This window comes from Muscardinus avellanarius (assembly GCF_963383645.1).
Source record: "Muscardinus avellanarius genome assembly, chromosome: 18".
Taxonomy (NCBI): domain Eukaryota; kingdom Metazoa; phylum Chordata; class Mammalia; order Rodentia; family Gliridae; genus Muscardinus; species Muscardinus avellanarius.
Genome location: NC_137804.1, coordinates 47,627,789 through 47,643,208, shown reverse-complemented (window position 1 = coordinate 47,643,208; position 15,420 = coordinate 47,627,789). Strand labels below are relative to the sequence as shown.

Sequence of the window (15,420 nt, the reverse complement as noted above, 5' to 3'; positions counted from 1 at the left end):
AAGTGGCCTCAGGTCTCTGAAGAGGAACCCAGGCCACTATTACCATCACACCCACATGGAATAAGTGTGGTCTATGGCAGAGATAGCAGGAGACTGATGTATTTTCCAGCTGTATAAGCTCCAAACTTAGTGATTTTTTTGTCAGTTAAGTTAAAGCGAAGCTTGAATTTCCCTCAGTAGTGAGGTTGATTTGAAAACATTTCCAATGTTCTCTCTGTTGCTTTTGAGGGAAGCGCCTGCAAGTCTTTTGCCTTTTTTTAAACAGGGCTATTTAACCCTTCCACCATCACAATTATGAAAAACTTTGGTTTAAAAATATTTGACCTTGCCAGGCATGGTGGCGCACGCTTGCAATCCCTGCACCTGGGAGGCGGAGACAGGAGGATCGCGGCAGGTTCGAAGCCAGCCGCTCTGGCTTAAGAGACCCTGTTTCCATATAAAAAAGTATAAAATAGGTCTGGGAGTGTAGCCCAGAGGTTGAAGGGCTTCCAGGAACCTCAGTACCAAAATATATATATATATATATATTTGACCTTTATTTATTTTTGTGCGCTGTATACTGAGCCCAGGGGAATTCTACCTCTGGGCTACACCACTGTGTGTGTGTGTGTGTGTGTGTGTGTGCGCGCTCACGTGTGTTTAAATGGGGCTTGCTTATGTTGCAGAGTTTCCCTCTGAATGCAAGGCTGGCCTCGAAGATGCAGTCCTCCTGTATCACTCCTAAGTCCGGGGATTCTAGGCATCTGTCACCTTCCCCAGCAGACCTTCATTTATTTCTTTTACAATAGAAATACACAAAGTCATTTTAAAAAGAAAATGGATCTTGGTAATAAGGCAGTTGTTTTCCTTATATAATATCCAAACATTTTGAAATTGGTTTTTCATATCAAACCTTAAAAATGTGATGGAGATTTATGTGATAAAACCTCCGAATGGCTATTTCTCCTAGAACTCCTTCTGTCCTTCAGACCTTGCAGAGAGTTCTTCTCATGTCTTATGAGAATGATGTAGCACTTGGGGGCAAAGATGCAGCCCAGGAGCCCCGCACTGGAGGCCAAGATGGAGAAGACCTCCACGGCCACCATGGCCTTCCCCTTGCTGCTGTGGTAGACAGGTAGGAAGGCGACCCAGACACTGCAGAACAGCAGTGTGCTGAAGGTCAGGAACTTGGCTTCGTTGAAGGTGTCAGGCAGGTTTCTGGCCAGGAAAGCCACAGTGAAGCTCCCCAGGGCCAGGGAGCCCAGGTATCCCAGGACACAGTAGAAGGCGGTGACTGAGCCCTTGTTGCACACGATGAAGATGTGGCCGTGTTCAGAGTGTGCATCAGTGTCAATGAAGGGAGGAGAGGTTCCCAGCCAGATGGCACAGAGCACTACTTGGATCAGGGAGCAGATGGGGATGATGAAATTAGGAGCCCCTGACACCAGGAGCTGCCTCATCCTCCTCCCAGGACCAGTGGCCTTGAAGGCCAGAACCACAGTGACAGTTTTGGCCAAGACAGTGGAAACAGCCACAGTGAACCCAACTCCAAAGGTAATCTGCTGGAGGATGCAGGTGGCCATGTTTGGACGGCCAATGAAGAGCAAGGAGCAGAGGAAACAGAAGACGAGGGAGACGAGCAGGACGTAGCTGAGAGCGCGGTTGTTGGCCTTGACGATGGCAGAGTCTCTGTGCTTCACAAAGACCCCAAGAACCCCAGCTGTGAGCGCAGAGAAGCCCAGAGCAGCACAGGCCAGAGCCGTCCCCAAGGGCTCCTCATAAGCCAGGAAGGCCACCACCTTGGGGAGGCAGCGGCTCCTCTCAGTGTTTGTGTATTCCTGTAGGGGACACTGGGTGCACTGCTCTGCATCTGGATGGGAAAATGAGCACTTCATTTTTGTTAATGTATCCTTTTTGTAACCTTGAAGTTCACTGGTACCCTCTGCAATGTCACTGTGAGGGAACTGCCCGTGTCGTCTAAGAGAAACCCCTGAGCAGGCTGTGCCATCGCTGAGCTGGAGAATGCTGAACCCACGCTCCCAGGGACACTGAGCTCACTGTGGGTCTAGGTGGCTCCTCCTGTGGCTCAGTGACGTCACCAAGTCCCCTCCATCACCCTGGGTCTTCTCATGACAGGACGACTGCCATGATTATCACACTCACCCAGAGCCATCAGGGGAAAGCTTTCCTTATACATGTTCAACCCAGAAATCACCTTCCTACACCTCAGAGGACCTCCTGTGTCTAACATACTCCAATTTCTACTAGTTTCAGTGTATAACTTCACATCCACTGGAATCAGTCTTGTTCCCATTGTACATGTGCATTTTCTCATGATGATTCTTGACAGTGTTCCCATATAAATATTGAAAATATTTTGAATTAAAATTTTTTGAACTTCAAATGAAATTTAATTGCCATTAAATAATTAACTTTTTTTGTATGGAAGTTTGAACCCCAGGACTGCTCTGCCACTGAGCTGTGCCCCCAGACTCTCATTTTTGACTCAGAGTCTGGCTGCATTTCCCCGGCTGGCTCCAAATGTGTGATCTCCCTGCCTCAGCTCCCTGAGCTGGGATTTCAAGTGTGTGCCAGAGCACCCAGCTATAATTCAGTAAGTTTTTTAGTAGTGAGCATTTTAATAAAAATTTAAAAAATGGATTGTGTTTTTATATTTCCTATTCATTTACAAATGAAAACATGTTTGATAAACATTTTTCTGTGAAGTTACAGATTATAAATATCTTGAGTTTGGCATAATGTAAAATGCCTTCTGCCACACCTAACATCTGCTTTTATTGCATGAAAACAGCCAAGGCGCATTTATTAATAATCACATCTATATTTTGATTAAATTTAATTTCTCAGTCAGGTATGGTGGTGCACACCCATAATCTCAGTACCTGGGAGACTAAGGCAGGAGGATTACAGGTTGGAGCAACTTAGTGACGCCCTCATCAAACTAGCCTGACCCTGTTTCAGAATAAAACATTGAATAGGACTGTCGGTGTAGCTTGGAGGTAGAACACCTCTGGGTTCATCCCCAGTAGCAAAGAATGTATTTTGTTTGTGAGAACAGGCAGCAATTTGCCTGCTCCGGCCTCAGCTTGTTTATGTCATTTTTGTTGGAAAGATCTGTGCAATGGGACAGGATTCTGAAATAATTTTAGAGTGATTCACAGTTGTTTTCGTGAGATATTTCTCTTCATAGCATGAAAAATTCCTTTGGACTTCTTGTCTTAGGACATTTTGGGCACACACAAGTGTCTGCATATCATATCCCTCAGTCCTGTGTCTTTTTATTTCCCGTCCATGTTTAATATGCTACATATCCCCAAACTGGTACAAATCAGGACATTGTTTTTTCATTAATGTATACATACCTGACCTTAACTCTTCCTCAAGCAATTGAAATCAAATAATTACTACTGCTTAGGCCATGGGAGCCAGGCACAATCCTGGTATTTGTGAAGCTAAGTCAGGAGGATCTCAGGTTCATAGGAAGATGCTCAGCAACTTAGTGAGACTCTGTTTCAAAAGAAAAAATAAATTGGGCTGGGGACATAGTTAGGAGGTAGAATGCCCCTGCATTTCGTCCAGGTACATGCGCAAACACACAGACACACCACACACACACACACACACACACACACACACACACACACACACCAAGAATTACATAGTACTTATGCATGCATTCAAACCATATTTTTGTTATTTACAATTAAGAAAATGAGAGCAGTTTTAATTAGTATTTCAACAATCTGTTTGACAATAGAACATTATGTTTTGATCTGTATGATTTCTTAAATTGATGTCTTAGGAGAAAGCTACATATACAGATACTGCATTGTGACTTTTCTTAAAATATCATTTTTTGACTCTTTTTTTATTTACCCATCTATCTATTTCTGCAGGGGATTGAATCCAGGGGTATTCTACCTCTGAGCTACACCCTCAGCCTGTTTCTTTGTTATATTGTTTCAGGGTCTCCCTAGCATCCCAAGGATCTTGACGAGTTTCTGCGGCTCGCCTCGATCATGCAATCCTCTTGTCTCAGCCTCCCGAGTACTGAGATGACAGGCAGGAGCCATGATGTCCAGCTCATGCCTTCATGTGTTAACTGGAACTTTTCCCTATCATATCATGCTGCAAAGGTCAGGGTCTTGTATAAAGAATGTGTCCTCAGGCCTTGCATGGTGTTTAACATGGTTCAGTGGACTAAAAACCCTCCCGTGACAATTTGTGCACACATGCTCAGTATCAGCTGGTTATGAAGAGCCTGAGATTTTCTATTGGCTTCACACCTTCAAGGCAGCCACAGGTAGCCTTGAGAATGGCACATCTTGCATTCCACGGGTGGATTTTAGCCTGGCCCACCCTGAGGTCTCAGGAGACTGTCTGGGGCAGCACTGGGGGCTAAAAAAGGTAGACTGGACTCCACACCACAGCTGACCTCATAGGCTGAGCTGTGTTGGGCAGACAGTGGACTCTGTGGCCCACAGCCAATGTCCTTGGCTCCTATCACTGAGAAATGTGTCAGAGAAGATTACTGTAGGGTGGCTGTGAACTGTTACCTGTCTTATTGGAAATGTGTCCCTCTGGACATAGAACACAGGAAAAGCAGCAGACTGGTCTTCCTTCCTGGGGGATTCTCCTGAATCCTGGGCCACAGCTCTGGCTGCACACAGACTGAGGAGTCTGAGGGAAACGAGGTGATGGTTAGAATGTGCTGCGTTATTATCTACTTTAACAGTGAGTCAGAATCTCTCTCCAAATAAGAACCTTGAACAGAAGGACAACTCCTAAGACCAAAAGTTACCATGGGATCATACAGGGACACCTGACTCTGAGCGCCTATGATGAGCTGCTGTCTCTCCATCTCAGGCGATTGCCAAATATCACCATGGTGCAGAATCACAGTGGGTTCAATATCACCGGCCACTCATCCAGGCTTCTCTCTCTTCTTATGTAACCTCATTACCCAACTCCTTTCTGTATGAAATCCTATGTGGTTCTATCAACTGGTATGCCTGAAAATATATTAGAGTTGCATCTTTGAAGGGGACTGCTGAATCTATATATCTATTGATCGATCTGTCTATCTCATCTATTTATATCATCTATCTATATCTGTACTTCATACCTACAAAGAAACTCAGAGTGTGTGACACACCACATATTGTGGGCTTCTGAGGCCAGCTGAGGGCTCAGAATGTAATTGAAAATATAATTATGGAGAATTATAATTATGTATATAATTTGAATATAATTATGTATATAATTATAATATAATTATGTGTGCCAAATTGATTGTTATACAAACTAACTGCAGTAGAATGGCAGTTAGGGAGATGGGAGGAGTAAGGAGGGAGATGGGAGGAGAAAGGAGGACAGAAGAAGGAAACAGTCAAACTACAGCAATAGTTGAAGCCATTACTACCAATTTCAGTAACTTGTATGTGGAGCCAGGAGAATAGAGGTTGGACTGTGTGCATGCACGCTTGTATCACACTCACTGTGATGCCTAATTGCAATGTACTGAGAAAAGTATTAAAAATTGTCTAGAAATGTCCAGTTGTGGAAGGAGGACATGAACTCATCTTAGTGTGTTAAGGTGCTGAGTAGAGCTGGAAATGGTGGCACACGCCTGTAATTCTAGTACTTGAGTAGGCTGACACAGGAAGATTGCAGGTTCAAGGTCAGTCTCTGCAAATTAGTGAGATACTGTTTTCAAATTTTTAAGAAAGGGCTCAAGGTTTAGCTCAGTGATAGAATGCCCCTGGTCCAATCCCTAGTACCACAATAAAAAAGAAGTAGAAGCCATGCTGAATGGAAGAATGTTTGAAGAGTGAATGGCATCGAAAGTTCCACGAATAATGTAAAGAATACGTCCCCTGATGGGAATTAACCATAATCCACTTGTGATTATACTACACAGCAACACATCCAAGGATTCTCACCAGATAGGATAAAGGTTCTCAGGTCGTATGGATGGAGATATTTGGTACTTATGCATCTGTACTTTAATTTCTTTAGTTACTAGTTAACTTTGTTTAATTTTATTACTGCTGCATGAATCGTTGCACCAAAACGTTAAAAAGCAACTTTCTTCAAACTTGCTGTTTCAATGGTATTTAATTCAGAATTTGTCCAGGCAAAATCTCATCATACAAAATCAGGATATAATTGGTGAACTTGGTGCCGAGCTAAAGGGGTCACACTTGGCCTCATCTCAGGACTACTCCTTTTATGTAAGTACTTTTGCAATAATTGAGATTGAACACAAGGTCTTGAGCATGCCAGGCAAGGGCTGTATCCCTGAGTGGCATGCCAAGCCCTTCGAGAACCTTTGTTTGTTTATCAATTCATTTATTTATTGAGGTGCTAGTGACTGAACCCAGGGGCATTCTACCTCTGAGCTATAAACCTAGCCCACATTTATTTTTATGTTATGTTTATGTTTACTGTTACTTTTATTTCTGAAACAGAGTCTTACTAGGTTTAATAGTCTCACTACTTGTTAAAGCTGTCCTGGAAGCTTCAATCCTCCTATCTCAGCATCCTAAGTTACTAGGATTACAGACGTGTTCCAACACACTCAGCGATGTTTCTTTAGGTTTTTCTTTGTTTATACAATAAGGAAACAGAATCATACCTGTGTGAAGTCAATAGGCCACTCTATGATCTCTTCATTGATGACCAAGCCTTGATGGAGTGGACTCTCAAATATATATTCCCCTACTTTAACCAACAACCCAAGGCCAGCAGGGAAATTCGCACCATTCTGGATATCATATGTGACCCTGTAGTTTCCTTTCTTGTCTAAGGATATGAGCTGCCCCGCATTGTTGGTAAACTGGAGTTTCTTCAGGAGTGGCTGGAGCTGGAGGAGAGGCATTGATGTGGCAATGAGACATGCATACAAATGGAAGATGGGAAGCCCTTAATTTCTAGGCAGTCCTTCTTCCCACCTCCCTAGGTTCAGGTTTCCTCCTGGGAAGAGGCTCAGGTCTACTTGTCTCGAGGTCACCTTCTCATTGGCTCAAGGAAGGGAAGAGTTCTCCCAAGGGCAATGTGGTGGAGCCATGGAGTCCAGGGATTCTTGGGTGGGTCAAGAGGGTGGCACTGGCAGAGGTTCTGCTGTAACCCTGACAAGCAAAGTCTATTTGGATCACCTTGGAAACCAGTCCTTGTACTTAGTAAGGCCACAACAGGGGTAGAACTTTTCAGAGCCTGGCTCTTGGGGAGGGCAGCCTGGTGTGTACCCGTCACACCTCATCAAAACCCAAGATTAAATGTGTGCAGTTGGTTGTGTTTATCAGTTAAATCTCAGTGAAGGTTTAATGGGGCAGAACATGGGCTCCTTTCTTTCTCTGCTATTGGACCTTCTTAGTGACCAGGCTATTGTCTGACGACATGGCAGGGAGCTGAAGATGTACTACACATAAAACACAACTCTAAATTCTAAGAGGGTTTTGAATGGAGCGCGCTAATCTGTGAGTCTCTGGTGTCCAGAGCACTGTGTTGTTGGAAATTACTAACCTCTGATTGCTTACACAGTTTTGTTCTTTTTCTAAATAATTGACCCTTCCATCTTTGGAATCCACCTAGACACAGTGACCTACACTTCTAAGGGGCCATTTCCAATAAGAACCAAATGGCACATCAAACATTATTATGGAAAAAATAGAAATTAGATGGTAGATGAGACTTCCTGACATTGCTTTTTACATATTTGCCTTTGTTTACATAGTAAATTTAATTTACATATTCCAGAAATCTGATTAGTGATGTTGACTATTGTGCATGAGTTGACAAATGTATTTCATACATAGTATGGATTCAGATCAGCCAGGATTAATATCCAAAAAAATCCATCTCAAACCCTGAGGGCAGTCTGAGATGATCGGCACCATTCGAGGTCTCCTATTTCAAAGTGGAGCCACAGGCTACATTCCTGTGGTTTTTATAGATTTTTGAAGAATAATGATATCTAAGCTGGAAGCAATGGCACACTCCTGTCATCCAAGTACTTGGAGGCTGAGACAGGAGGATCGCAGGTTCAAGGCCCACCTCAGTCTCTGAGTGAGGCTCTCAGAAAGTTTTGAAACCATGTTTCAGAATTAATATAAAAATTCACAGATATTTAAAATTTTTTAAAGGACTGGGGGTGTCATCACTTCCAAAAGAATAAAGAAAAAGAAAGAGGAGAAGGAGGAGGCTTACAAACATTTCATTTCCAAGATCATATCTTATATGTAATTGAGATATAATGTAATACATTCTAAATAGGTAGAGTCCACTTTATCAAGGCAAAGTACCCAGATTCAGTCACGGGCACTCTATCCATATCTACTAGCACTGGATACATTCCAAGAAAAGTGCAGATTGGAGCAATTTTTAATCTCTCTGTCATATATGAGTTGCGCTCACATATTTTATAGTGTTTCATCCTGCAATATAAAACGCTTTCCTGGTTCAGTTTTCTAATTAAATAGTCAGAGATGGGAACTCCCAGGAGCAGAATTCTCCCCATATTGGTAACAGTTCCAGCTACACCTAGAGCCAGTGTGAAGGTGCCCATGCTCCTTCTTGCTGGATCCTGCTGGTCTAGAGATGAGAACACAGTCAGGACGCCCCTCACTATGGTACCCGAGGGTGTCAGCAGGTGCTCAGCCCTGGCCTGCTCCTGGGGAAGCCTTACCTGCCATGGAGGGGGCCTGGGCTGCTCTGCATCCTCTGGAGATCCCTGTGCTATTCTCTCCACAAGCACCTCATGGAGGACGTGGGCCACGGCATACACGGCATTATAGAGGAAGTAGCTGGAGTCAGATAAGGTCATGATGTCATTATTTTCTATACTAGACTCTAAGGAGGCATTTGGATCACAGTCTCCAATTTTCCCACATGATGACCCAGCAGGTGAGCAGTTAAAATGTAGAATCCATAATTTACTGAAGTAAAAGTCTTCTGGGTAGTGGGAAGGGTTGACGGTCTTGAGAAAGTGTTGGAAGCCAGGGATTTCCCACTTGTGTTGTGCAAACACAAAACTTCCATGGAAGGAATGCAGCATGTGGTCCATTTCGAATGTAGTGATATCTCCTTTGTCTGCCATGATCCACACCTTATCTGTGGTTAGGAAGTAATGTGCCATATAGTCTACTATGAAGAGACTCCCTGCTTCACCATAGAGTATATGCACATTTGCAGATGAAATGCTGAGCCTGTTCATGGCACTTTCTGTACTTTGTGGATGCATTGTCTTATAGGCAGGGAGCCTTTCTGTTAAGGCCACACAGATACCTTTCTTCACCATTTCCACATTCAGATCCTGAAGGAACTGTTCTCCTTTCAAGTCATCAGATATTAAGATGGCCACCCACGTCCATCCAAAATGCAGCAGCAATGAGACCATTGCATGGACCAGAGAGCTGTCCTCAGGGGCCATCTGGTAGAGTGAGGGGAAGTGGTCTTTGTCATTTAACATAGGATCAAAAGGTCCATAGGTGACCTGAGTAAGCAAACAAAATATGATTCTGAGTTACAGGGAGTCATGGTTTCGTCTCCTTAGAAAGAAATTAGAATAATCTGTACAAAACAGAGCTATACAGCGAGGCACAGTAGTGCACGTCTGTGATCTCTGCACTTGGGAGGCTCAGACAGAAGGATCACAGGTTGGAAGCCAGGAGCAGCAGCTTAGCAAGGCCATATTAAAAAAAAATAAGCCCAGCATGGTTGTGGATGCTTGTAATGCCAGTACTTGGGAAGCTAAGACAAGAGATCTATGTGTGCTTCCAGCCTCAGCTGCTTAGTGAGGCCCTTTGCAACTCATTGAGACCCTGTATCAAAATAAAGAGTAAAAAAATATGGCTGTGGGTGTAGCTCGAAGGTAGAATGCCCCTGGGTTTCATCCCCAGTACCATAAAAGAATGAAAGAAAGAAAAGATTTTTAAAAGGCAAGTTCTTTGGCTTGGGGTAGAAAGAGTTCTGGACAGAGAGAGAGAGAGAGAGAGAGAGAGAGAGAGAGAGAGAGAGAGAGAGAGAGAGATAAAATCCTTTGAGTGGTAATCGCCTATAGAGATTACCCTATTCTCTCTTTATGGGCACACAGAACACTGTTTTTCTGAGTGTCCTTATCTTTACAAAGTAAAGGGGATCCAGGCATGCTGGCACACATCTTTAATCCCAATAGTTTGTTGACTGAGAACGGAAGATCGCAGGTTCCAGGCCATACTTGGCAACTTAGTGAGGCCCTGTTTCAAAATAAAAATAAAATTAATCTGGTGTAACTTAGAGGGAGAATGACCCTAGTTTTAATGCCCAGTAAAAAAATAAAAAAGGTAAGAAAATGGAAAGGTGAGATTGACAACTGCTTCCACCTCCTGCCTGGGAATAAGGAGGTCTGACGTGGTGCAGCGTGGAGGTAGCAGGTTATATTTCACTCCTGTGGAGCAGAGCCAGCACCAGCGACCCATGCTGCCTGTGCACAGTGATGATAAAGTGTCCTCTACTACACTGACCTCCTGGTAGTCTGGACTTCATTTATGAACACAAGGACTGAGGTCATCTAGAGGATTACTTTCATTAACCCTCTCCGATTCTCTAAAACTTATATCTTCCAACACAATGCTGCTAAGCTGCTGCCTGGTTTGTCAGTGACACCAACCTGATTGTTAGAAGTGTTTCCAGAGCTTCCCGCAAAGGTCTATTCCCTCATCTCTCATTACTCTGAGCAAAGTACCTGACGAGCACAGCTGAGAGGAGAAAATGTTTATTGGGCTCATGGAAGTTCTAGAGAAGGTAGAAATCTTTAGATTCTGGCATTTTAGTTTTTCTATCCATGGTCAGATGTCTCCAAGGCAGAGACTTTGATGCAAGCCATGGCAGAGGGTCAGCACTCACAGCTTATGGCAGAGGCAAGCAGTGAGTGGGACAGGGGGGGCCAGGGACAGATACAGTTCCCAAGACCGCACCCCAGGACCCCCTCATCCAGCCATATCCCACTTGTCCAGCTGTCTGGGTGCTCTAACAATGAATTTCAAGTCATATGCTTTGGGGGAATGTCACTGTTTGGGCTCTCAAGAGATCTGTTTGGATGGACGTGAGCAAGGCAGGCTGGGCAGAGGCTGTGGGTAAGACCCCAGATGGATGTCTCTGAGCCTCAGCACTCCTTGAGATCCCTAGAGCCACAATGATCCCATCATTGCCTCAGATGCCAAGCTGTTGGTCTCTCTACACCTGACAGTCACTGGTCTCTGCAGGCCTCTGCGGTGGTCATGTCCTATGAGCAGTCTCTATGCTGTGGACATCACCTAGGAGGCCTACAGCTGTGAGCCTTCAGGAGTCAATGTTCCCAGTGAGTGGAAGATGAATATGTTGTTGAAACTTTTTTTTTTTTTTGTATAGGGTTTTAGCTCAGGGGCATTCTACCTCTGTATTATGGTCCCAGCAATGCTGTGTTTTTCATTTGGTAAAAGGGTCTCACTGAGTTGCCTAGGGTCTCATATTTCTGAGTCTGGTTTCTAACCTGTGGTCCACCTCCCTCAGCCTCCCAAATCCTGGGATCACAGGTGAGCTCCCTGAGCTGCTCAGTTAGACGCTTAGTATCCAAACTCCTTCTTCATCTTTCTTCTCACACTGCTGATATTCTCAAACGTTTGGAAGTTCACTGAGACCTGATCACCTGAACCCTCATGACTGATAGACACTCAAATTCCACTTTGTCTGGATCACATGTTAGGGACCAGCACTACGGGAAATCTGCACATTCTATACAGAATTCTTGGCCCACTAACCTGAGGGGTTTTGTAGAGTTGCAACAGGGCTCCGATCTCAGCCGAAAATGCTGGCGAGGTCCCTGCGATGGCGGTAACAGGACTGTACCTTCTCTTGCACTGGTAGTTAGGGAGAACCACGTTGCTTCCCGACAACCACATCAGAGTGTTCTCCAGGGTCCTGCGTTCACCAGGGAAGATATTGTAGAGCTGGAACCCCAAGGTCAGGTTGGGGAGCAGGTGGGGATCCCTGTTGATCTCCTTGATGGTGAAGTAAAAGGCCAGCACGTGTTGGTAGTTCTTCCAAAACCACCTGGACAGAGGAGCAGATCAGGGAGAAGGTGAGGTCAGGAGGCTCAGGGGTGAGTCCTGAGCAGCATCAGCACCAGAAAGGCTAGATCCAGAATGCTCTTCAAAGGCAGCTCTGGCCTGTTGACCCTGAGTGAGTAAAGTTCCCAGGGCTCTGGTGACCTTGGAATGGCTCTTGGCCTCTTGTGAAGCTAACTGTGTCCCAAACACTGAGAGATTTCTGGGACATTTGGCATGGGCTGAGGTGGAGATGCACTGGATGCTGTCACTGTAACTGGACCACTTTGCTGAAGTTTCTATAAATTTGAGGCACATTAATGGGTACAACAGGAGCAGGAAGTTCTTAGGGAGATGAGTGAAGGTGGCTCACACCCTTCTTCATAAACCCTCTTGTTTTATGCCGCTGAGGATTGAACCCAGGGGTAGAACCCAGGCTTTCTATTGCTGAGCCACACCCTCTCCACATACTTGTTTTTTTTTTTTCCTTGAAAATGGGTCTCACAAGGGTACCAAAAATTTAACAAAATTGCTAAGACGTGCCTTGAACCTGCAATCCTCCTGTCTCTGTCTCCCATGTTCTGAGATTACAGCCATGCATAGAGGCCAGCACAGACAAACCTGCCATCCTTTTCCTCTTAGAGCAGAGCCAAGATGCAAGTATTGCTGGTTCTCCCTGTGTTCAAGAATCCTTATCCAGCCTTTGCCCTGCAGGCTGACCAAACCTTTCCCCTCTCTCAGGTTTCCCAGAGGGATTCTGGGCACCTTGTTCTATATTGAGCAGTTACTACTCTAGTCCACAGACACTTATGAGAGCCGGCTGGTCATCACGTTTTCCTTCCAATGTGAACACTTTATTCAGGACCTCTAATTTATTTTCATAGGTTTCAACGTGTTCACTTTGTGTTCCTGGACTTTCTTTCGCTGTAGAGAATGCCCCTTGATCCTTCCTCCTCTCTCCTCTGCCCCTTCTCAGCTACTTTTGTACCTATATTTACCAAAAGTGAAGTTCTTGTATTTTAGAGCTAGCTTAAAAAAGGGTTATGTTTCTGAAAGAGTACATAAAAAATTTATTTTTCATAGGTGTGTGTGTATGTTCTAATTGAACCCAGGGGCACCCTACCTCTGAGCTACACCACCAACTTTTATTCTTTAATTTGTTTTTCCTGGGGCACTGAAGATCAAGCCCAGGTGCATTTTACCTGTGAGCAACACCTTAGCCCTTTCATTTCATTTAATTTTCAAAAGAGAGCTTCTCTAAGTTGTTAAGGCTATTTTTTTGGCATGGTGGTCCACGCCACACTTGTTAGCCCAGCATTTGGAATGACTGAGATAGGAGGATCACGTTCGCAGACAGCCTCAGCTACTTAATGAAACTTTTTGCAACTCAGTGATAATAACAGAATAGATAATTTAAAAATAGGACTAGGGGTATAGCTCATAGGAACAATGTCCCTGGGTTCCAACCCTGGTACTACAATAAGTAAATATATACATGAATACATAAATAAATAATAAAAAGGCCTCAGTTGTTACTCAATAGTAGAGCGCTCCCTGGTTCAGTCTCATAATGACAACCTGTGTGTCAGTATGGTAAATGAGTCATCAGAGACCCGTGCAGACCCCTTGCATAGAGCCAGATCCAATACATTTTCTGGAGAATGTTCAGGGCACCGTGGCCCATTAAGGCTGGACGCAATCTGTGGAAATGCTGAGCCTGACCGCCTTGCCAGCCCATGGCAATGCTGAGGAAACTCAAGGGGCTTCCTAAGGGCTTTGTGGGTCTGACACCATGAGCAGAGTCATAGAGGCTCAGACACCTGTGTGTCCACATAAGGGGCTTCTGCCACCAGGTGAGGTGGGTCCCACCAGACACATTCATTCCAAAACCCACACTGCTGGATCACATAGATCAGGCTGATGGAGTAGGAAAATGTGTTCCCTACTCTCCTCTGTACCTGGGGAGCTGAGAGCAACTGCATGGTTGTAGATTCATGAGGATGAGAGAGAACCTGGAAATATATTGCTCTGCATTTCTCTCATTGCTGTGCAGGCTCAAAGAGGATTAGACACTTGTGAGGTTGAGAAGTGGTAGATAGTCTTTGGCTTTCATCCCCCATACCACAAAATATGTAAATATAGCAAAATAAAATAAAAAATTCTGAAGATGTATCTCAGAGGCAGACTGCCCCTGGGGCCAATCCCCAGTTCCATAAAAGCAGAGAGATTAAACACATAGAAAATCACATTGCCACTCATAACACTTAGGTACAGAGTGAAACTTACACAAAAGGTTTCATGCCCTTTGATTTCATTAAAAAATATTGCATGGCCATGGGCAACTCCATATTTGTGTAGTAAAGGAAGAAAAAGGCTCCCAGCACCAGGTCTCCTTCTTTCTGGATATTTGGCTTAAGGTCATGAAAACAGAAAATGTAATCATCGTCCCAGGATGTGTGCAAGGGCTGCAGGAGCAGGAAGAAGAGAAACAGAGAGAAGAACATCTCAGGCTCTGCCCGACACAGAGACAATTTGGCATTCAGGCTGAGCTGTGCGGGTGAGGAACAGGATCCAGGTGTCCTCTGTGCGGGCACAATGACGTCCCCCTGTTGCCGGGTGTCCTGGACTTGTGCAAAGTGCGCAGACAGGCTTCCCAGAAGAGACACAGGGAGAAGGAAACGGGGCACCAAGAGAGTCACGGAGCTGTCTGGCTGTGGTTACAGCAGCTCAGGTGCCCTGTTATTTCATGGCTCTGCTGCCGTCCCATCCAGGAGCTCAGGGACCCATTGCCCGGGGCTCTACACCTGCCACCTCCATCCTGATGAAAACACTTTGCAAAAACATGTTTGTGTCTTGGCTTCTCAGTGCCCACCATAATTTCATCATGGCCCAGCCGGGCTCTGAGGACCACAGCATCCCTGAGATGTTGTGAGTCCAGAAGTTTAGACTTGTTGTCAGTCTACTGCCCTGAGGGACAGGACAGGGTGAGCAGGAGTTGGTGTTGAAAATAAATGAAGTTAGACTCCTTACTGCATGTCTATGATTATCCAACACAATTCACAACAACCTAGGTGTTCAAAAGCTGAATGGCGAAATATAATGTGGTATAGGCATGCAGTGGAATTTTACTCTGCCATAAAGAAAAATAGTCATGTTCTTTGCAGATTAATGGATGGAACTAGAACACATTTGCTAAGTGAGACTGGCCCATCTAATAAAGACAAAGGTCATAGGTTCCTATCTTACATGGGCTCTAGAGAGTAAAGGGACTTGAGCAGAATGAGGAGAGAGGCCAGGAGAGCAGTGGAAGGGCTTGGGGAAGGAGAGGGGAAGGGCAAGAGGAGGACAGAAGAAGGAA

At 44.7% G+C, this 15,420-nt stretch overlaps 1 protein-coding gene across 1 annotated transcript; it reads right to left on the bottom strand.

Annotated features, from left to right (window-relative positions):
* Window positions 1-893: 893 nt before the first annotated feature.
* LOC308276738 (vomeronasal type-2 receptor 116-like) lies at window positions 894-14,044 on the bottom strand (the record flags this gene model as incomplete). The annotated part of the gene is made up of 7 exons (XM_080715578.1): window positions 894-1,956; window positions 2,038-2,120; window positions 6,638-6,865; window positions 8,687-9,493; window positions 11,778-12,069; window positions 12,262-12,407; window positions 13,883-14,044. The coding sequence occupies 7 exons, from the start codon at window positions 14,042-14,044 to the stop codon at window positions 894-896; spliced, it is 2,781 nt and encodes a 926-aa protein (XP_080571704.1).
* Between the last annotated feature and the right edge of the window lie 1,376 nt (window positions 14,045-15,420).